Source organism: Spermophilus citellus (genome assembly GCF_964194105.1).
Source record: "Spermophilus citellus genome assembly, chromosome: 6".
Taxonomy (NCBI): domain Eukaryota; kingdom Metazoa; phylum Chordata; class Mammalia; order Rodentia; family Sciuridae; genus Spermophilus; species Spermophilus citellus.
The window spans coordinates 90,362,657-90,385,706 of record NC_138187.1 but is presented as its reverse complement, the minus strand read 5'-3'; the positions used below and the strand labels follow the sequence as shown (position 1 = coordinate 90,385,706).

The following is a 23,050-nucleotide window of genomic DNA, read 5'->3' as shown; positions in this document are numbered from 1 at the left end:
AAAAAAAAAAAAAAAAAAAAAAAAAAAAAAAAAACAACTTTTGGACACAACTTTAAATGTACTGAAATCTAGCCTACTTCTTTCATAATCATTCTCACATGTAGTAACATGGGATACAGAGCCTTATCTCAGGTAAGGTGGGGCTCTTCATAAATCTTAAGTTATACTTAAGTGCTCTAGTTCTGAAGCTGATCTTTGTTTTTCAAACATCATTTTATAAACCTTACATAAATTGTTGCTCAAGTTCACATGAATATTGGCTAACACAATATAATATTACATCTAAAACATGAATTAAATAAAGGCTGAAAGCTTTTAACCTTTTGTAGAAAAGTAGCAAAGTACTTTTGTGTTTTACAATATTACCCTTTACACAGATTAGGCTCTCATTAACTTAAAAATACATTTAAATTGTACCCCAGTGTAAAAGGTGACATAAAGCTTTACGCATTTTATTGATAATGTTACCGCTGTTGACCGTGACGAGTTCTTGCTTCCCCAATGTTGAAGAATAACACCAGAGAAGCACCTGGAGGCAAGGTCGGAGTAGAAATTAGAAGTTTATTAAAGGACAGCAGAAAAGACTTCTCTCAGAGGAAGGGGACCCAAGAGGTGGAATCCGTGGAAGTGCGATTGTTTCCCCTTTTTATAGTCTTTTCAGTGATGGACTGTAGGTTGGAAGGCCCGAGGGGTGGGACACAAGTGGGCCAAAGAAGTAACCTGGGCAGGAAGGACTTCATTAACACTTCTTTGGGATGGGCTATCTTCAAATCTGCTGGGGCTGTTCATTAACATTTCTTTGGGATGGACTTTGGGCTTTTCTTGGGACTTCACTGACATTTCAAGAGTTGCTCAACTTTTCTGGGAATTTATTTTCATGGCCTCCATTTTAGATTTCACTCCATATTAGGCCCAATTTACCTAACTACACTGACTACCTAATTTTAAATCTGGCTTCAATAACAAGTCCGGTTATAGAACATCAAATGATATAAATAAATCTCCAACATGTTTTTCTTTTAAGCCTAAAATTACCATACAACTTTAGAACACCAGCTTGATATAATGCTCTTTTAAAGCTTCTATCTTACAGTCTTGTATACCTGGAAGACATGAACACCTTAATAGCACCACAATTACATTGATGTTTTTATATTAACCAAGTTTCTCTCTTAAAGAAATAACATAGCACAATTCTCTAAAACAACAGTTCTTGTTTAACCAGCTGTTTAATTTCTTTAAGATTACTTGCTCAAAAAACTTACACATATCATCAACTTACAGAGACCTTCTTTATCACTTAAACTCTCTTATTTACTTAATCACATAGATTCTCTTATCCAGAAACATTTTCCTGCTATTATTTTCCTGCTATTAAATCCATACCTAGAACCTTCTAATTTCTCTTTTCCATCTGTTAACCTCCTTTTCTGTTCACATTTTGGAACAATCCTTGTAAATTTCTGAATTTAGGCAGATTATTTCATAGACATCAACATTATATTAGTTTTTTGATCACTTAGGAAAAACTTATAAGCTTAATTTTAAAAGACATCTTTACTTTCATCTCTTTACCCAATTTAAATTGAACCGTTTAAATCACGTGAATCAAAGATATTTGGATTCATTTTTTTTTTATTTTTCATGAGCACTCTATATATCTGCCAATGTTAGTAAAGACATCATTATTTTCATCTGATGGAAACACATAACACAGTGTGCACACAAAACTCCATAGTAAAGGCCTTGTAGCTTTTCATAGGTGAAATCTCCATTGCAATGTTTAAAAACTCCACAGTTGATATCAACACATTATTGCCCATGTCTTAAAGGGCCAGAAACAGATACCATTAAAAAAAAAAAAAAAAAAAAAAACCAGGACAGACAGACTGAAGGGAGCTCCAGACTATGGCTGATAGACAGGGGGATCCTGGATGAGCCTCCATCTGTTATGCTCAAATTCGGGACACCCAAAAGATCACCAGAGACCCAGATAGATGTAAGCAGCAAAGAGGTGTGTATTGCAAGCTAGCTGGGTCCTCCGCACACACAACAACTGGTGACACTGAGAGGCCCCTGAGCCCAGGGTTTGCGGCAGTTTTGTACATTCTTTGGGGAAGGCAAGGACCCTACATACATCATAGCATCTCTTAGCAAATCATCACACACTGTGGGAAAATCAAACAACAACTGTAAAACATGATTAGCACATTCACTGGCAGGAAACATTTGGGTAGGGGTGATTGGTTAGTACAAGAGGGGGATTCGCTTGAACTGATGGGTTTAAGCCAAGAGGGGTGTAAGTGCTAAACTACATGGTTTTTCAACATGTTATCAACCACCATAAACTACTGGGAGGGTCATCTGGCAACCCAGGTATTTTTCCTGTCTCATGCTAATTGGTGGCTGCTAGGGGGTTGCTATGGGTCCCCACCTAGCCTGACTGAGTCAGGGACACCTGGCACAGCAGATCTCTCCTGTTATTTGTAGATAAACAACTCAGCAGGGTGGGTATATGCCTAGGAGTGCTCTGTGGGTCTCTCCAAGGACAAGTGTCATGCCCCCTTCATTGGACAGGCTTTGCTCTGAGGTAGGGGCTGGTTTTTCAACTGCTGTCTGTTTGGTCTAAATTGGAGAAAAGCAATTAGAATGTTTCCTTAGGGATATAGGGGAATTATAGAACCACAGATGCCATGGTCAAGAGATTAGGGGTAAAGACAAACAATAGACCATCAAGGGAGAAACTGAAGTGTAAACTTTAGGAATATTTGCACATTCAAAAATCATTTTGATTCAGGGAAAACAAAAAAACCTCAAATAGTTCAGGCAAGAATCATGCTCATAAAGGACTGAATAGACCTAAAGTTTTCATGTTAGGCTGATCCTAAGACCAGAATCATGAGAAGCATATTAGTTAAGAATTTTCATAATGTGAAACAAATCTGTAGATACTGAGATCAGTGGGTTTTTAAATGCTTAATTTTTTTTTAAATGCATACAATGAAACAAAAAATATGGCTCATTCACTATGAGGAAGAAAATAAACTGATCTCCTAAAGAAGTAGAGTCATCAGACTTCATACAAAGAAAAAAAGTAAAACAACTGTCTTAAACATGCTAAAATTACTAAAGCAAATGTGCACACAGGAATACTAAAGGAAATCAGGAAAATTATATATGCACAAAATATTCAAATTACACATAATAGTGGAAATCAATTATAATAGCAATATTAAATATCACTGACCAAAGATTACCATTATACACATAATGAACATGAAAAGTTTGAGATATTTGTGAGAATTTTCAAGACGCAGAATAGAGTTTGAAATATTGTGAGATTTGTAACAATGCAACATTTTAAAATGGTGCCAATAGACTTGCTCCACCCAAGGTTGCCACAACCTTCATTTTATAAAAAAAAAAAAAAAAGGAATGTCTGGGATATGCCACTTAAGTGGGACACAATAAGATGAGGTATGTCAGTATCCATATTGTACAAATCTTTATTCCTAGTGTGTAGACCTGTTCTTTAGTGAGAATGGCTATTTAGAAAAAAGATAACACAAGAGACTGTTATAAATAGAAGTGTTTACTTTCAAATTGGTACTAGTCTAGCAACTGGTAACTTGGGTTTCTCACCATTTTCTAACTGATGATGAAGATGATTCTATCTTAACTACTTATACAAGTATTAGGGTTTATGTCTCTGTTTTTCTTGGGAAACTGGAAGCTTTGTGTGTGCTAATAGAAAGTGTCTGTGAAACCAGCTATTATAGAAAAATGAGGAATTTAGTCTCTGAACAGTTTTTCTTGAAGATGATTTCCCATTCTTTCTCAAAAGTGAATGCTACAGGAACTTATTGTGTTGGGTGTCAATTTACTGGGGGAGAAGTCATTGAATTTTGTACCAAATTTCTTCTATATTCCATCCCATGACTTTGTTTTTTGAAATTATTTTATTTTGTAACTTAACTATATAAATAGTAGCATTAACTAAAAATATGCTGAATGTGAATCCTTCTAACAAATCACTGAGCCTGGACATTGTAAGGGTCAGGCGAAACGTCGAAGTAAGAGACCACAAGAAACTGTCTTATGCAACAGCAGAAGGGTGGGTTTATTTGGAGACCAGCATGATGGGGCCCAAGCTCTCTATAGCAAAGAGAGATAGAGCCCTGAGAACACCTTGAGCAGAGCTTATATACTTTCCCTGGAGAGGGCAGCGAGAGAAGTAACATTTTGTAGTTTGGCAGTTGGGGACAGCTCATTCTGGGAACAAGATTAGCAGACAGTCCACAGTTAGGGACAGCACATTCTGGGAACAAGATTAGCAGACAGTTCTTAAGATTTCAACAGTGTTTTGTTAAGCATATAGAGAAAAGGAGTGAAAAGTACCTATTTTATTAACCTTTCAACATATTCTTTGGAAGCTCAAATGCCAAAGAATATCAATTAATGATTGCTCAGGACTGAAAGTGTTCTTGGGATGCCCAAACTTTCTTTCTACTGGGAAAGATCCAGGTAAATTGAGATTTTTTTTTTTACCACGTATACATAATTACCCCATAACATAAGGAGAAATTGATTCACATGAAGTCCACTGTTTCTATTTGAAATTCTTCTCATTGCATGGGTCTTCAAATACTTCTTTGGATTATTCTTCCAGGTTCCTAAGAGTGAGGTAATAAAGGCCACCAAATTAGCAATAGAAGCTGGGTTCCGCCATATTGATTCTGCTTATGTATACCAAGTAGAAGAGGAGGTAGGACTGGCCATTAGAAGCAAGATTGAAGATGGCACTGTGAAGAGAGAAGACATATTCTACACTTCAAAGGTATTCTGTATGTTCTGTATATATGTGCATACTTATTTAATGCCATTGTGTGAAGATAACAATATATGATTGGATCAGCAGCTTTTTGGTAAGTTATTGCTTATTAGTACAACTTTTATTTACATGTTCTTGTATTAAAACTAGGAAAGAAAACAGATAAAGATGGTGTCTTTCACATCATTGGAGGGCCCAAATTTATGACTACAATGTGAAATTGTTTTACTTTTATGAATATCAGATCAAAGCAGTGTGATTCATCATGGACTACACAATCAGATAGAATTATGACCAGATAATGGCTTTTCTTATCTTCTGGGTGACTTTCTAAAATCTGTTATTCTGAATCTCAACTTTTACTTTGTTAATCAGAGATAGCAATATAAGAGAGATGTTTAGTTATCAAAAAGACACATCTATATTGTGTTCTACTGTGTTCTGCACATGTTAACCTGTTCTAAACAGTTTCCTCAACTCTATAAATAGAAAGGATACAAATTCTTCCCCATCTGGTAGAATAGCTAAGATATTTAGAATGTTTGTTTACTATTTTGTAACTCAATCAAACATAATTTAGATAATGGGCATTGTTATTTGAGAAAGAACTTTATCTCTTGGATCACTTCCTTCCACGTTCAGTAGGTATAGGGACAATAGCCAAATAGTAAGGTTTATATGTTCAAGACAGATGAAAAGAAACAAAGGAAACAAGACAGTTATATTTCCCTGATGGTCATCAGTCTCCAACCAGCAGAAAAATGTCTCTGCATTAGGTAAAACAAAACTCATGCATTTGTCAGCAAATATGCCATAAAGAATTGCTAAAAGGAAAACTGTAAAGAAATACCAACAAACCCGCTGGTATTGATGTCTAGATGAGAAAACTTTGTCAACAAAACTGACTAGAGTATTAATTCCAAATTTCATTCTTTAACCTCTGCAGCTTTGGTCCACTTTTCATAAGCCAGATTTAGTCCGACCATCCTTGGAACAGTCACTGAAAAAACTTCAGCTGGACTATGTTGACCTCTTTCTCATTCATTTCCCTCTATCTTTGCAGGTAAGGGGTTTGGGTGTAACTTGTTTCCTTTCCACCTTCCCTTATCCCTGCATTCCAACACATTGGCTTCATTTTCATCTCATCATTTTTCATTGGTAAAAAATAATGCCTTGGGGCAGTTTAAGACACATTGACGGTAACACTTGAGAGTTACTTTGGCTTTCTGACACCCATATTAATCTTAAAAAAAAAAAAACCCACCAAGATACTGACCCTGCTTGGTTCATATGCATGCTCCTGGACCATCATATGTCCAGGGGCATAAGGATTTCTGATCCTTTCACCTGGGTCATGAACAAAGCCATTTATCACTGGATATCAAGGCTATGTAATTATTTATGGCCTTTCCCAATGAGGGAGAAGTGTTTTCCAAAGGAAAGTATAGGGGCTGAAAAAAATTAACAGAAGTTCTATGAAACCCCCACCAGGACCTGGGAAAATAGTATTTACTATACACATGAAAGGTCTAAAGGATTAAAGGAAAACCTGTCTCCAAAGGACATTCCTTACCACTTCAAATGCAAAATATTTTACAAATACCAGGATCTAGAATATAGCTCCACCTACCTTATGAAAACTTAATGTCCCATGCACACACCCCCACCAAAAGTACCTGGCAGCACAGTTAATTGTTGCAACACAATTTGGTGAAATCTCTAAAATGATGGCTTCTATTGCAGTCTGGGATGTCATTATTACCCAAAGATGAACAAGGAAAAGCAATATCTGAAGCAGTGGATCTCTGTGACACATGGGAGGTGAGTACTTGGAGGAGAGAGTGCGGAGGAGCAAATTGGTAGAGGAAGAGTCAGGTCTGACCTGCACCTCTGACAATGGGATCTACACCGCTGGACTTCCACATCCACGGCCTTCATGAGGGCTGTTCTGATGCAGTGGTTGGGAGGAAAGCATTACTGGAGAGTAATAGGGAGAAATGGGGAAGGAGTGAGAGAGTGGGGATAGGCATCTCTTTCTGTCCATTGTCAGTAATCTCTCCCATTTTCTAAGGAGGACACAGGGATTCTCTCTTGTGTCATTATGTTTTTCTCCCATTTTCTTGGCAAAGTTTCCTCATCTAGACATCAATACCAGTGGCTTTGTTGGTATTTCTTCACAGTTTTCCTCTTAGCAATTCTTTCTTGGCATATTTGTTGACAACTTCAAGAGCTATTCTTCATGACACCTTCCTCCCCAGGCCATGGAGAAGTGTAAGGATGCAGGGTTGACAAAGTCCATTGGGGTGTCTAATTTTAACTGCCAGCATCTGGAGATGATCCTGAACAAACCAGGGCTCAAATACAAGCCTGTCTGCAACCAGGTGAGCACCCTCCGGCTTCTCTCCTTCTGCCGGGCTTCCATTGGCCAGCCTGTCCTGTGCGTGGTACCTTTGTGGACTAGAAGATTCTGCAGACAGAGCCTCTGTCTGTATGGGCTTACAGGATGCTTAGTTATGACTCTCCTTGACAATACCTTAGCGAAACGCTGGGAACATCTTGGGAGAAGCTGTGTTTATGAAGTCAAGAGAGGTAAAGGTGAAGGGAGGTAGAAGTTATTCAGACTTGGAGTGGTGGTCTTAGCCTGAGCTATGAAGGATGACCAACAACAGTGTAGACAGAAGGGCTGTGGAGAGCACCATGTATAGAAAGAAATGGCATGAAAACATGGAGTGGGGCAGTACCAAGGACACCGGAAATAAAGGCAGAGCAATGGAAAAGGTTCTTTCCTAGGGGGTTCAGATGTGTAATTTACATCATTTGGCTTAGAAGGAGCGGTTGTGGGGATAGTAATAGTGGATGAAATCAACCCTGAGGGATTTTGAGCAGAACATAGACCTGACCCTGTGCCTGACCACATTTAGTTTCTCCTTCTTTCTTTCTGACATCAAATCAGCTATTTAAGCACATCTATTCTGTTCCTGGTTCTGTGCTCTAAGTTATTGTTTTTAACAAATTCCAGTCATGGAGTATGGGTCTTTGATTGAAAAATATAGCTTAAAAAATTCATGAATTTGGTATATAATGATATGAACCTTGTGATCTCCAGATGTAAATGCTAAAAGCTAATGTGATTTTAATACTAACCTCACCCTCATTTTTGACAATGCTCACTCTCAAGCCTTTAGAACATTTGAAAGGATGACACAGAACATCTGTATTCAACTATATCCAAAATTGTTGAGGTTTGCCACATTGTCACGTGTAGGTAGCTGATGAGGTTACAGCTGTACACACGCATGGAATATTTCGCTGAATGTCTTGATAATACAACCTATGCACAAGTGTTCACTCTTACAGACCTCAGAAAACATTTGGTAGGAATAAAGATCCTCTCTGCCATAGTCACCGTTGCATTATTAGATCTATGGAAATTATCAATTAATCCCTTATACCATATAATATCTGGACCACCTTCACATTTCCCATGGCTTCCCCAAAATGTCTTGTATACTTTTTAAACCAGGATATCATTGTGGTTCACACGTAATCTTTGTCAAGCTCTCTTCTGTTGTTCAAGCTCTTTTTAACCTAGAATTACCACCAATTCTTTTTCCCCAGGACATCTGGACAGGATTGGACAAATATTTCAGATTTGTTAGATTATATTCTCATAATGATAGTTTGTTTCTCTATTCCAAGTTTTATAAATTAGAAGTTAGGTCCAAATGCTTTATTACACTGGTGTTAACCATTTCCGGCAAGAAAATGTCACCATCATGTTCAGCCCAGGAGGAAGCACGTAATGACAGATCGCCCCACTGTGGGTGATGCTAATTGTGATTTCTTGGCTCAGCTAGTGGTAGCCAGATATCCTTTTTGATAAATGTGTGTTTCCCCCCTTGAATTAGTAAAGACCTGTTGAATGAAAATTGTCAACAGAGGAAATCGTGTTCCATGACAGATATGACACACTAATTGAATATCTATTGATCATTTCTGTCTAAATTCATTTGTTATATAGGGGTTTGTGAACAATTATTTTCATTTGTAACTATTCTTTGTACCTGACACTTTTTGTGCAAAATTTCAACATATCAAATCAGGATAAACTGCAGGGCTGGGGTTGTGGCTCAGTGGTAGAGCGCTTGCCTAGCATGTGTGAGGCGCTGGGTTTGATTCCCAGCATCACATATAAATACATGAATAAAATAAAGGTCCATAAACATGTGAAAAAATAAAAAATTAGGATTTTTAAAAAATGTTTTTTAAAGATAAACTGCAACTTTTTCCTTTAAAATAGTGGAATCCTTAATAGCTTGCCTTTAATTATTTACATTGTGTAGAGTTACTGTAATAATAAGCATCAGTAGGGGCAAGTATTTTTGTTCTCTCTCTCTCTATTACTATGGGCATTAACACGTTTATTTACAATATGTGTTAGAAATGATCCTATTTTGTTCTTTATTGCTTTGGAGCAGAAATCTATTCAGCTATCACTAGAGAGATCCCTACCCATGGTACTTTGTCTTTCAGACTTGCCCTCATGAATCTTTGACCAAATTTTTGTTTTTGGCATGATTTGGTGTTCAAGGTTGGAAGAATTCTTTCCCCAATCCAGATCTGGAATTATGCATGTCTCCTTATAGTTGAAAAGGGTATTTAGCATCCAAGATCTGGTCCACAAAGTTGTTTCTTCTTAGAAATGCCTCAAAAAGAAAAAAAAAAATTCAGGGTATAGTATAGAAGTACTGAATTAATATTTTAAAAGCACATTGCTACTTGATGTTAATTTTTTCACCTCAAATTTTATATTATAGTTTTTTTTAAAAAAAATCAGTTTCTGTTACTTTGACATTTTGTTTTCATATTTACATTAGCATTTAATAGAATCTGATACTTTCTGTTTTGTCCACCACAGGTAGAATGTCATCCTTTTCTCAACCAGAGAAAACTGCTGGACTTCTGCAAATCAAAAGACATTGTTTTGGTTGCTTATGGTGCTTTGGGAAGTCCCCGAGACAGCTGGTAATAAGGACAAGAAGCTCACTTAAAACATCATCAGTGACGAAATATTTCTATCATTATATTTCTATTATAATGTTTTCTTCCTTCTTTTCTCTTTTTCTTTCTACCCCTCTCCCTTTCTTTCTGTACTGAGGATTGAACTCAAGGACTCTCTACCTCTGAGCTACACCCCAAGCCCTTTTATAAAATTTTATTGAGATGGGGTCTTGTTAAATTGCTGAGGCTGACCTTAAATCTTGCAGCGCTCCTGCCTCAGTCTTCCAAGTTGCTGGGATCAGAGGTGCATGCCGCCATGTTCAGTTTGTTTTGTAGGGTTACCCATGGAAGGGCTCAAGGAGAGGGGAGAACTTGGCGTTTGTGAGTCGATCCCCTATGACACTGATGCTGCCAGTCCAGGGACTATATTTGAGGATCCCTGGTCTAGAGTAGTCTAAACAGAGCTTGGTCTATTTTGGAGCCTCCTAACAAAGTAAATACTCAGACTCAGGACTCCGGTATCTCTGCCTTTTCTTCCAGGACTGACCAGAACACCCCTGTTCTTTTGGATGATCCAGTTCTTGGTGCCTTGGCAAAAAAGCACAACCGAACTCCAGCCTTGATTGCCCTCCGCTATCAGCTGCAGCGTGGGGTTGTGGTCCTGGTCAAGAGTTTCAATGAGAAGAGGATCAAAGAGAACATGCAGGTGTTGAGGGGCTCTGGGGTTCAGGGTTACTATGCAGTATCCTTTGCATGTGTGCTTTTAAACTCTCAACATATTTATGATGAGCTAGCTTCTCTGTTTTTGTTGATGCATGTGTGATATATTTCTACCATTTTCTTCATCCTGCCATGGCAATAGGAAGACAACATGACTGGAGATTATTAGGATTGGACAGAAAATGGAGGCTCTGGTTTTAATGTTAAGTCAGCAGTGTTCTGTGCAATCCTGTGCAAATTACATTTTTTTAAAATGAAGTTGCTGAATTGGGTGATTTTAAATCTAATTTTTATGATTTTATTTATATTTCCTTGATTAGTCATAGTTCAATATTCATAAATTTATTCACTTTTAATTTTCTCTTTAATCAAGTGCCCATTGGTCTTTATCCACTGAAATATGTTATCTCTTTATTTTCAAGAGATCACTATTATACTATTAACTATACCTGCATAGCAACCTTCTGCAACATGGAAGTTAAAAAATATTCATTTTGCTCACGGGAAACAATTACCCTTGGCTCCCCTGAATATTTCTTTTGCTTTGGACTGGGCTCTCTCATATATTCGCAGTCTCATATATATTCTCTGACGCATGTGCAGGACAGGGAAGTTCCTCTAGTTCAGGATGATTTTTTTTTTAAGCTTGGAATTATGTCATTTTCATGTAAATGACTGGAGCTGGAGAACTTTATACTAAATTAAATAAGTTTGACTCAGGGGTTCAGTGTTTTCTTTCATGAGAATGATAGAAGTCGATAAATCATATAATATAGATAATAGGGAATTACCTTTAACTTTTGCTTAAAATTTATTCAACATCATCAGCTGATATGGTAGAAATAAAGAAATCCTCCCAAATATCATAGTATAATGCAGAAAGTTAATCTCTGAAAGGCTATGAATTTATCATAAATCAAGATTACTAAATATCCTCGTTTTCTTTTTCACCAAGGATTTTTTTTTTTTTATTAGAGCTTCATGGTGATAAATAGTAGTTGGGTTCATCCCCACATATGCATACATGCATAGAAATCGATTTCAGTTCATGATCTCCCCCTTTTCCCTCCCATCTCCCATTTCCTTTACTCTACTAGATTTCCTTTCCCCTATCTATTAATTTGTTTTTGTTGGTTCTTTGTGGAATCTTATTATTCCCTACCCCTTTTCTTTATTTTACTCTAGCTTCTGCACATAAGAGAAAACATTCAACCTTTGAGTTTCTGAGTTTGGCTAATTTCACTTAGCATGATATCCTCCATTTCCATTCAATTACCAGCAAACACAATTCTTAAAAATTTGCTCTAATTAGTTATACAGGATGGTAGGATGCATTTTGACACATCATATGTAAATGGAGTATACCTTCTCATTCTTCTGGTGGTACATGATGTACAGTTTACACTGGTCATGTAATTATATATGCACATAGGGTAATAATGTCTGATTTCATTTTACTGTCCTTTCTTACCCCATGCCTCCTCCCCTCCGTTCACTCCCCTCTGTCTAATCCAAAGTATGTGTATTCTTCCCTAGAAACCCTGTCCTGCTTACTGTGAATAAGCATCTGTATACCAAAGAAAACATTTGGTTTTTGGCTCTTTGTGATTGGCTTATTTTGCTTAGCATGATATTCTTCAGCTCCATTCATTTCCTGGATAATGTCATAATTTCATCTTCTCTATGGCCAAATAATATTCCATTGTGCATATGTACCACATTTTCTTTATCCATTCATCTGTTGAAGGGCATCTAGGTTGGTTCCATAGGTAGGCTATTGTGAATTGAGCTGCTATAAACATTGATGTGGCTTTGTCACTGTAGGAAGCAGATTTTAAGTCCTTTGGGTATAAATTGAGGAGTGGGATAAGTGGGTTACATGTTTTGTTTTGTAAAATGTTAAATGCTTCCAAGTTTTCTGAGGAATCTCCATGCTGCTTTGCATAATGGTTACACTAATTTCCAGTCCCTCCAGCAATGTATGAGTGTACCTTTTCCCCCAAATCTTCACCAATGTTTATTGGTAGTTGTATTCTTGATGATTGCCATTCTGACTGGAGTGAGATGAAATTTTAGAGTAGTTCTGATTTGAAGAGGTATTGAAAATTTTTTTCTTAGATTGTTGGTCAATTGTATGTCTTCTGTGAAGTGTCTGGTCAGCTCCTTAGCCCATTTATTGATTGGGTTATTTGTTTTAATTTTTATTGTTAGTTTTTTGAGTTCTGTATATATCCTGGAGTTTAATGCTCTGTCTGAGGTGCATGTGGTAAACATTTTTCTCCAATTCTGTAGGTTCTCTCTTCACAATTATTGAATGTTTCTATTGCTGGGAAGAAGCCTTTTAGTCTGAATCCATCCCATTTATAGATTCTTGATTTGACTTCTTGCGCTTTAGAAGTCTAGTTAAGGAATTTGGTTCCTAAGCTGACATGGTAAAGATTTAGGCTTACTTTTTCTTCTATTAGATATAGGATTTCTGTTCTAGTGCTTAAGTCCTTGATCCGCTTTGAGTTGAGTTTCATGCATCGTGAGAGATAGAGGTTTAATTTCATTTTGCTACATATGGATTCCAGTTTCCCCAGCACCATTTGTTGAATTTTCTCTTTCTTTGTTGAAATTTCTCACCATTTGTTCCTTTTCTCTATTGTATGTTTTTGGCACCTTCGTCTTGTATGAGATAACTGTATTTATGTGGATTTGTTTCTGTGTCCTCTATTCTGTAAAATTGGTCAACATGTCTGTTTTGGTGCCAATACCATGCTGATTTTGTTTCTACAGCTCTGTAGTATAGTTTAAGATCTGGTATTGTGATGCCTCCTTACTTCACTTTTATTGCTAAGGATTGCTTTGGCTATTCTGGGTCTCTTATTTTCCCAAATGAATTTCATGATTGCTTTTTCTATTTCTATGAGGAATGTCATTGGGATTTTGATTGGAATTGCATTAAATCTGTGTAACACTTCTGATAGTAGGGTCATTTTGACAATATTAATTCTACCTATTCAAGAACAAGGGAGATCTTTTCATCTTCTAAGGTCTTCTTTAATTTCTTTCTTAATATTCTGTAGTTTTCATTGTAGAGGTCTTTCATTAAATTGACTCCCAAGTATTTTTTATTATTTTTTATACTCTTGTAAATGGGATAGCTTTCCTCATTTCCTTTTCAAAGGATTCGTCACTGATGTACAGAAATGCATTTGATTTATGAGTGTTGATTTTATATCCTGATACTTTGCTGAATTCATGTATTAGTTTTAGAAGTTTACTGGTGGATTTTTTGGATCCTCTAGGTATGGAATTATGTCATCAGCAAAGAGTGATAATTTGAGTTATTTTTTTCCTATTCATATCCCTTTAATTTCTTTAATCTCTGTAATTGCTCTGGCTAGAGTTTCAAGGATGTTGAATAGAAGTGGTGAAAGAGAGCATCCCTGTTTTGTTCTAGTTTTTAGAGGGAATGCTTTCAATTTTTCTCCATTTAGAATGATGTTGGCCTTGGGCTTAGCATAGATACCTTTTACAATATTGAGCTATGTTCCTATTATCTCTAGGTTTTTTAGTGTTTTGAACATGAAGGTGTGCTGTATTTTGTCAAATGCTTTATGCATCTATTGAGAGATCATGTGATTCTTATCTTTCAGTCTATTGATGTGATGAATTACATTTATTGATGTCTGTATATTGAACCAACCCTGCATCCCTGGGATGAACCCCACTTGATTGTGGTCCACTATATTTTTAATATGTTTTTGTATTTGATTTGCCAGAACTTTATTGAGAAGTTTTGCATCTAAGTTCAACTGGGATTTTGGTCTGAAGTTTTCTTTCCTTTATGTGACTTTGTCCAGTTTTGCTCTCACAGTGATACTAGATTCATAGAATGAATTTGGAAGGGTTCCCTCTTTTACTATTTCATGGAATAATTTGAGGAGTATTGGTATTAGTTCTTTGAAAATCTTGGAGAATGTGGTTGTGAATCAGTCCGTTCCTGGGCTTTTCTTGGTTGGTAGGCTTTTAATTGTATACTCTATTTCATTGCTTGAATTGATCTCTTTAAATTGTGTATATCCTCCTGATTCAGTTTGGGTAGATCATAAGACTCTAGAAATTTGTTGATGTCTTCAAGATTTTCTATTTTATTGGAGTATAAGTTTTCCAAATAATTTTTTTATTTTCTTCTTTATTTCAGTAGTGTCAGTGTGATATTTCCTTTCTTATTATGAATTTAGTAATTTGAGTTTTTTTCTCTCTTTCTCTTCATTAACATGGCTAATGGTTTATCAATTTTATTGATTTCTTCAAAGAACCAACTTTTTTTTTCCAATTTTTTGAATTGTTTATTTTGTTTTAATTTCAGTTCTGGTTTTAAATATTGCCTCTATTCTGATGCTTTTGGTGTTGATTTGTTCTTATTTTTTCATAAGGCTTTGAGATGTAATATTAGCTCATTCATTAATTGATTTTCTGTTCTTTTAATGAATGAGCTCAATGCAGTGAACTTTCCTCTTAGCACCACATTCTTAGTGTCCCAGAGGTTTTGATATGTTGTAACGGTGTTCTCATTTACCTCTAAGTTTTTTTTTTTAATTTCATCTGCTATCCATTCATCATTTAATAGCATATTTTTTTAGTCTCCTGGGGTTGAAGTAGCTTTTGTTTTTTAGTTTATCATTGAATTGTAATTTAATTCCATTATGATCTGATAAAATGCAGGGTAGTGTCTCTATTGTTTTGTATTTGCTAAGAATTGCTTTGTGGCATAATATATGGTTTGTTGTAGAGAAGGATGCATGTGCTGATGAAAAAAAGTGTATTCACTTTTGATGAATGAAATATTGATGGATGAAATATTGTCTGTTAAGTCTAAATTATTGATTGAATTTTTAGTTCTATATCTTTTACTTAGTTTTTGTTTGGAAGACCTATTAGGTGGTCAGAGAAGAAAGTTAAAGTCACTCAATATTATTGTGCTGTGATCTATTTGATTCTTCAAATTGTGAAGAATTTGTTTGATGTCTGTAGATGCTCCATTGTTTGGGCCATAGATATTTACGATTATTATGTCTTGTTGACGTATAGTTCCCTTCAGCAGTATGAAATGTCTTTCTTTGTCGCTTCTGATGAATTTTGGCTTGAAGTCCACTTATCTGATTTGAGGATGGAAACCCATCTTGTTTTTGTGATTCACATGAGTGATATGGTTTTTCCCATCCTTCAGTCTATGGATGTTTTTCCTAGGAGGTGAGTCTCTTGCAGACAGCGTATTGTTGGGTCTTTATTTTTTTAATCCAATCTTCCAGTCTTAATAACAGAAAACCAATGATTTTGATTTTTTTCTAATAAATTTTCCTTCTACTTTTGAAAATTTCCCAGTGTACAGGAAAGCTCAAAGAATAATCTAATGAACATCTCTTACCTATATTTTTGACATCTCCTTCTGTGTATCCCATTTTAGAGTGTTCCTATAGATCTTTGGATCCATTAGTTTCAACATGCTAGCAATTATTTATTTATTTATTTATTTATCTATCTATCTATCTGTCTCTCTTTCTTTCTTAATGAGGATTGAGCCCAGGGTCACTTAGCCACTGAGCCACATCTCCATTTTTTTTCTTATATTTTAATTTGAGACAGGGTCTGACTAGGATGCTTAGGGCCTTGCTAAGTTACTGAGGCTGACATTGAACTTGCAATCCTCCTGTATCCCTGGGATTACAGGTGTGTGCCACTATGCCTGGCAGTGATCATCTTTTTTTTTTCTTTTTTGTGTTAATCTAACACTAATTTAGACAATGAGATAATTTTCAATCTAGCTTTGATACTATTTGATCATGATAACATCATTTGTTTTGGACAATTTAAGACTTCGATTATAGGAAAAATCTTTTTATTCTGATTACTAATAGGATTTAGATTTGTATCCACAAATCTTACTCAATCATATTGTTCAGAACTTAATTTAATCTTCTTTTAAGATATTTCATCTGTAGTATAAAGTGATTTCAATGTATTATATAAAGACTTGGATTTCTCTTTTTCACATGGTGTTCTTTAACAGCTGAAGTGTTTTTATTGATATCTTTAATAACTTTTTGTAACTTCTCATTAATTGTATTTATTTATTTAGCTGTGTTCATGATCAGACCCAGGACACTGTGCATCACAGGCAAGTGCTTGCCTAGCAAACAACCTCACCAGACCTTCTCATCTGTTCTAAAAATTGCCTCTGTACCATTCAATTGGATTAATTTATATTTCTCAGATTGACAATATGCAATATAACAATAATGAAAATCTACTTCTGTGATAGGTTTTTGAATTTCAATTGACTCCAGAAGACATGAAAATCTTAGATAACCTCAATAGGAATGTTCGATACTACCCTGTTGTGGATGTGTAAGTAACTTTCATAAATGTAGTGCCTCATTTTATTTCTGGGGATGAATAAAACATCATTGTTGAAAATTACCTCAATACATGGAGAATAGAGGCCAGTTTGAGTCAGGGATGAGACAAGAGCTTTTATGAATTCTTGTCTCAGATTCTTGTCAGAGCTCTGTTCTGTGAGTGGAACCAGGATCAGCATGGACTTCCACACATGCACCTGGGCACTTCTCATTACATGGAATGATTCAGATAAACCATTATCGTTGCTGAATGTACACCTGTAAGTAGGTCTCTCTATCCTATGACTTTGTAGTGGATATACACTTTGGTTATCACCAATATAGTGTTATTAAGTGTTTTTAAAACCAGTTTTCTATCATCTTCTCCCATATCTCTTAATTTCTTATCAGGTTAAAAGCATCTCTATCAACCCTGTGTTCCCAGTAAGAAAGTCTCATCTCCTCCATATAAAATTGTTCATCAGTCTTTCATTTAATGACTGATAGTTTCAAGTCCCTCTTTTCCTCTCCACTGCATATTTGCTCAGAACCCAGAAACTGCTTTTGTCTACAGAATAGCTGTCACCAGTGGATAAATAGTAACAGTGGGCTTTGATATTCTGAAATACAGAAATCTCAATGCAGAGGATAAAGAAGTGTTAAGAGAATAGAGACTGAAACTGAAGGACAGCATGGGGTGAAACCTCCTTAGTAAAGGGAATATACAGCTAACAAATGATCTTTACCCTCCCTTCATGATCTGAGGTTACAAAATCTGATAAAGAAAATATATTATGAAGGTGAGCAGGAGAACAGATTCCTCTTTCCTGTGAGAATTTAATTCATATTAGAAACAAATGTGATACTGTATGAAAGAGATTAGCATAATATAAAATTGTCTGTACTCAAAAATTGGTAGATATGTCATTACTGATATTTTTATTAGTACAGAGAAAGATGATGAGTTATGAGTTATGAATTATGAGTTATGATGAGTTATAATATAAAGTTATTTTTCCTATGTAGAGATCAGAGATTGAGGAAGTGGCAAGCAATGAATAATAATTGCTACTTAAGTATTATAATAAATAACGATTTTTATATTTTACCTTCTTTGTAAAGTCTACACATCTCCGAATTATATGGTAAACTCTTAGGATTTGGAAATCTATGTTATAAATGAAATTCTTTCCACTTCTAAATTTAACAGAACATGTTGAGTGTGAAGGGCAATAAGTAAATAATTAAGGAACTAGCACAATGGAAGTGAAGTTGCTGGCAGTAATTTACACAGCCTGAAATAATGTTCTCATATTGACCAATGTCTGCAATTGTCCTTGTTCAACAAGGAAGAGTCAATTTTCTTTGAGGAAATTTATAACAGGATGTTTCATTGAGAACTGGAAATAAGAGGGGATGAGAAACTACTTTCCTGTTCTGACAGATGTGAATGGGGATAAAAATATGTTTAGATTTTTGCCGTGGTGTATTCTCGGTATTAAATTTCAGGTGAGAAAATAGAATTTGAACAATTTAATTATGATTTCCAGAAAATACTTAATATAATGTCATGCTCATGAAATTAAGAAAGGCATAGCTTACAACCTTGCTCCAAGGAAACAAAATTATCAAACATGACCTAATGGATGCTTTTGGAAATCTCTTTACATTCTAGAAATGGAGACACTGAACTGATATTATGCACATTTTTTTCTCATTGTAGATTTTATGGACATCCCGATTATCCACATTTTGATGAATGTTGACATGGAGGCCTTTGTCATCACTTTGACTTTAACCCCTGCTAATCAATAGTGATGTGGGAGACATCTCTGGTGGTTGGACACATCATTTCTAATCCATGCTGTTTGTCAAACTCACGTTCACTGGAACTCTGCTCACAGATCAGGAAGAAAAGGGGCTAAATTTTTGTTGCCTTTAAAAAATAATGTAAACACATGGAAATGATAGGAGACCTTCAATGATACATAAAATTATAAGAGGTTAAGAGGGGCAAGGGGGAGGGAAAAAGAGGGAGAGAATTGAACAACAGTAGGCTAGGTAGAGAGGGAAGATGGGAGGGGAGGGGGGATAGTAGGGGATAGGAAAGGTAGCAGAATACAACAGTCACTAATATGGCATTATGTAAAAATGTGAATATGTAACAAATGTGATTTTGCAATCTGTATTTGGGGTGAAATTGGGAGTTCAAAACACAATTTGAGTCAAATGTATGAAAGATGATATATCATGAACTATGTAATGCTTTAAATAATCAATAAAAAATATATATATTAAAAAAAATAATGTAAAGTTGTTTTCCTATTTAATACTAAAACCAACCTCACCCAGCAGCAAATCTAGGTGAAATGTGGAGAGAAAGGGGTGGGGGAGGGAGAAGGAAATCTGAGCAATGCACATTTAATTAATGACTTAGCATAATTTGAATATGTAAACTTATATGGGGGTGAAAGAATGGGAAGAGGAAATAATAGACACCAGTGATGGAACTCTTGAAACTGGAGTCTGAATAGAGGCATGGGAAAGAAAGGAAAGAGTCACAGAATTACTTAGTGTGCAATGTGTTTTAAGTAGTTGTTTTAATCAGCATTTTCACTGTTCTAACCAAAAGACCAGGCAAGAATAATTTTAAGGAGGAAGAGTTTATTTGGGGGGTTCATGGTTTCAGAGGTCTGCATCCACAGACAGCTGGCTCTATTCCTTGGGAATAAAGGTGAGGCAGAACATCATGGTGGAAAACTGCAGTAGAGGAAAGTGGCTCAGAACATCATACTAGGAAGTAAAGAGAGGGAGTGAGACAGAGAAAATATATACCCCAAAGGCATGGCCTAATGACCCAACTCATCTAGCCACACCCACTTGCCTGCAGTTACCACCAGTTAATACCTATCAGGGGATTAATGCACTGATTAGGTTAAGGTGCTCACAATCCCATCATTTCACCTCTAAGCTTTCTTGCATTGTTCACACATCAGCTTTTGGGGGATACCACATATCTAAACCATAATGGTAGTAAAAATGGGAGTGGTCACCAGAAGTGTGTCCTAGGCATGAGTACAATCCTATGGGGGTTGAGAGGGACAACAGCCTTGAAAGAACATATTTTTATAGATGTAGTTTTCTCCTTCCTTTCTGAGATGAAAGTTTATAGATTCAAGTATCTAGGGCCTATTGATATAATTATTTCTATCAGGATGATTAGGAAACTCAGGCCTAGCTGTCTCAGAATAGTCACATAGCTAGTGTGATACACTAAATCATGGTCCCTAATTATCCCATGCCCAAATCCCTGGAACCTTAGGATATGTTACCTCTTAGTATGTTATTCTTCTGTGACTGCACAATTACCCCTGGATTATTTATCCATAAAAAACATCTGAAATTGAAAGAATGAGTGACACAATCAACTAATATAAATGCTCTAATTTGCTTTAATGATTAGGAAATTAAACAAGTTAAAAAGGTGAATATTTTTAGAACAAGCAAAGTATATTGGAATCATTGAATAAGTAATTATGTTAATAAAAGAAAGACATATAATCTATATGGTGATGATGACTTTAAGTTTATAAATAAATAAAACACACATAACAACCCATATGTTTGCTTAGAGAAGTCATCAGAGAAAATGCACAACTGTTTTTTATTTTCTAAACTTTTGGAATTTGTGAGGATTTTTTCATTTTCAAAAAAACCAAACTTCCTTATTGTGAAGCATTTGTTTTATTTTAATATGAGAAAAAGCAAGAAATAACCAGAAATTTTGGACCCTGCTTCCAAACCATCTCTACCAAATTCAGAAATCCTTGCCATCCTGCCTAGAAGGAGGAAACTCTGGTAGCAATGTCAATATCTCAAGGTCAATATTCTTCAGAGTATGAAAAATAAAGATAAGTGATGTATAGCACTGAAAGAGGAGAAGGGGTATTGATTACATCATACTCTGAACTCATAAAAGAGAGTGCTTATGGGATGATCCTCTTGGGATGTATTAAGATCTCTGAATTTATACCCAAGTCCCTACTCTTAGCCCAGCATACATAACACCCAAGCTCCCTCTTTATGCACAGACTGCACATTAATGCCCAGTTCCCACATCACATGGATATAAACTCCAAGGTGAGGTAGAGTTTAATGCAGACTGAATGTTCTAAGGGGAATGAGAAGTGTCACCAAAATGCTGTGGTCAGTGGAGCCTTAGGCACAGCTCTTATCCTTAGTTCATGTGCCTAGTGTCAATGAGGATGGTGTGGCTCTTTCCCACAATTCACTCAGCAACATACTGAGCACCCTATTTTTCTCTTCCTGTCCACAATATTTTCCCCAAGGTTCAGATGTGAAACCTCCAGCCTCCTGAGTTTACTAGGGAAATCACTGGCTCATACATGGGGCTTTGGTACAACCAGTGTCATCTCTTACAGTTGGCAAGGATTCAAAGTTTCCCCAGTGTGTTTCCCACTGGGTTGAACAACAAACAGATCTCAGAGACTTGAGGAATGTTGAGACCTACAGGAGAGGGAGGAGAAGACGGGCATGGAGAAGGAGAGAAGGGTGGAAATAGAAAAGCAGGAATGAGAAGAGGGTGAGGAAAAAAGAGAGTGCATCCTTTAGTCCTAAGAAATAGCCATTCATCTGCCTTAAGAAAATAATTACTTCTATTTTTACTTCACTCATTTGCCCTAAAAGAGACTTGTCCATTTGCAGAGAACTGAAAATATGAGCTCAACAAAATTATCAATATAATTTTTGATAACGATCTGTCAGCCAGGTGTAATGGTGTATGCCTAGAATTGCAGCTAATCAGGAGGCCAGGGCAGGAGAATTGGCAAGTTCAAGAGCAGTCTGGGCAATTTAGTGAGACTCAGTCTCAAAATAAAATCCTTAAAAAGTGGGGAGGGTGCTGGGGATGCAAATACATGGCAGAATGCTCCTGGGTTTGATGCTCAATACTACCAATAAAATGAAATAAAATAAAAATAAAAAAAGAAAGAATATTGTGTGCTAGCTTCAACATTTTCCCTAGGAGAAGATACTGTTTTGAATTCTCTAGGAAGAGTTTACCACATATACCAGAAAAAGCATACACTTGACCTCACTGAGAAGGCTGTTAGGAATAGGGGGGCTGAGGGGTGACATGGGTCAAGGATTAGAACTGGAATGCTTTAGAAAACAGGGGAATTGGGGGAAGCAGAGAAAGGATTAATATCTTTCTGTAGGGAAGCTGAAACACTGCTTTACCCTGGATGTAAAATTGGGCAAAAAACAAAGCCAGAGGTGTTTAAGGGAATCCATGTGGATTTTTAATTATGATATTTGATGGAATTCATAACCCATGGAATTTCAAGTCAAATCCAACTCCTACACTCTTGATTCACGGAATGAGTGATATGTAAGAAACTGCCCTGATGTGGCTTCTCCATGAGTAAAGTGAAAACTGGGGCCATTTTTAACATGACTTTTTTTCTGCATTATTTTTTTTTAAATGCTAGTGGGTACTGTATTAGTTCCTAGAATCGATTGGGCACATGCTCTGGGCGGGGGCAAGGTGGGGGGGTGACTGTGCAAATTCCTGAACTGTGTCAATATACAAGGGTAGAGATTGTGAAAAGGAAATCATTAACTTTGAAAATTGTTTGATTAGATTAAAGCTAGTTTAAATTGAAAAAAGAAAAACTATCTCAATGAGTTTAAACCTGAATGAAATGTGTCACTACCAAGACAAGAAGCTCCAAAGAAGGGGAAGCTCTAGATTCATCCACTGAGGGTCCAGATGTCCTCCCATCTTTTCCTGGGTCTTTCTTCTTCTTCTTCTGTAAACTACTCTCACTCTCAGGCTGGGTGAGGACAACCTCAGCAATTTCCGACCCTACAGCACAACATGATATATCAACTCCAAGAACAGAGGGCTATTTTTTAAAAAATTATTCTTCTTAGAATGAGAGGAATCTTCCCTAGACCCTCAAAACAAATAATTTCTCATGGCATTGATGAGGAATAAGTCACAACTAAATCCTCCCACAATGACCCCCCCAAGAGCAATGGAATTAACCCGAGTGACCTAACCAATCAAGTGGAGTACAATAGACAGTGG

At 36.2% G+C, this 23,050-nt stretch overlaps 1 protein-coding gene across 1 annotated transcript; it reads left to right on the top strand.

The window, feature by feature from the left end:
- Positions 1 to 108: 108 nt before the first annotated feature.
- Positions 109 to 18,887, top strand: LOC308651269 (aldo-keto reductase family 1 member C1-like; the record flags this gene model as incomplete). The annotated part of the gene is made up of 9 exons (XM_081298195.1): positions 109 to 132; positions 4,670 to 4,837; positions 5,778 to 5,894; positions 6,575 to 6,652; positions 7,090 to 7,212; positions 9,750 to 9,856; positions 10,373 to 10,538; positions 16,863 to 16,948; positions 18,662 to 18,887. The coding sequence occupies 9 exons, from the start codon at positions 109 to 111 to the stop codon at positions 18,702 to 18,704; spliced, it is 912 nt and encodes a 303-aa protein (XP_081154321.1). The 3' UTR covers positions 18,705 to 18,887.
- Between the last annotated feature and the right edge of the window lie 4,163 nt (positions 18,888 to 23,050).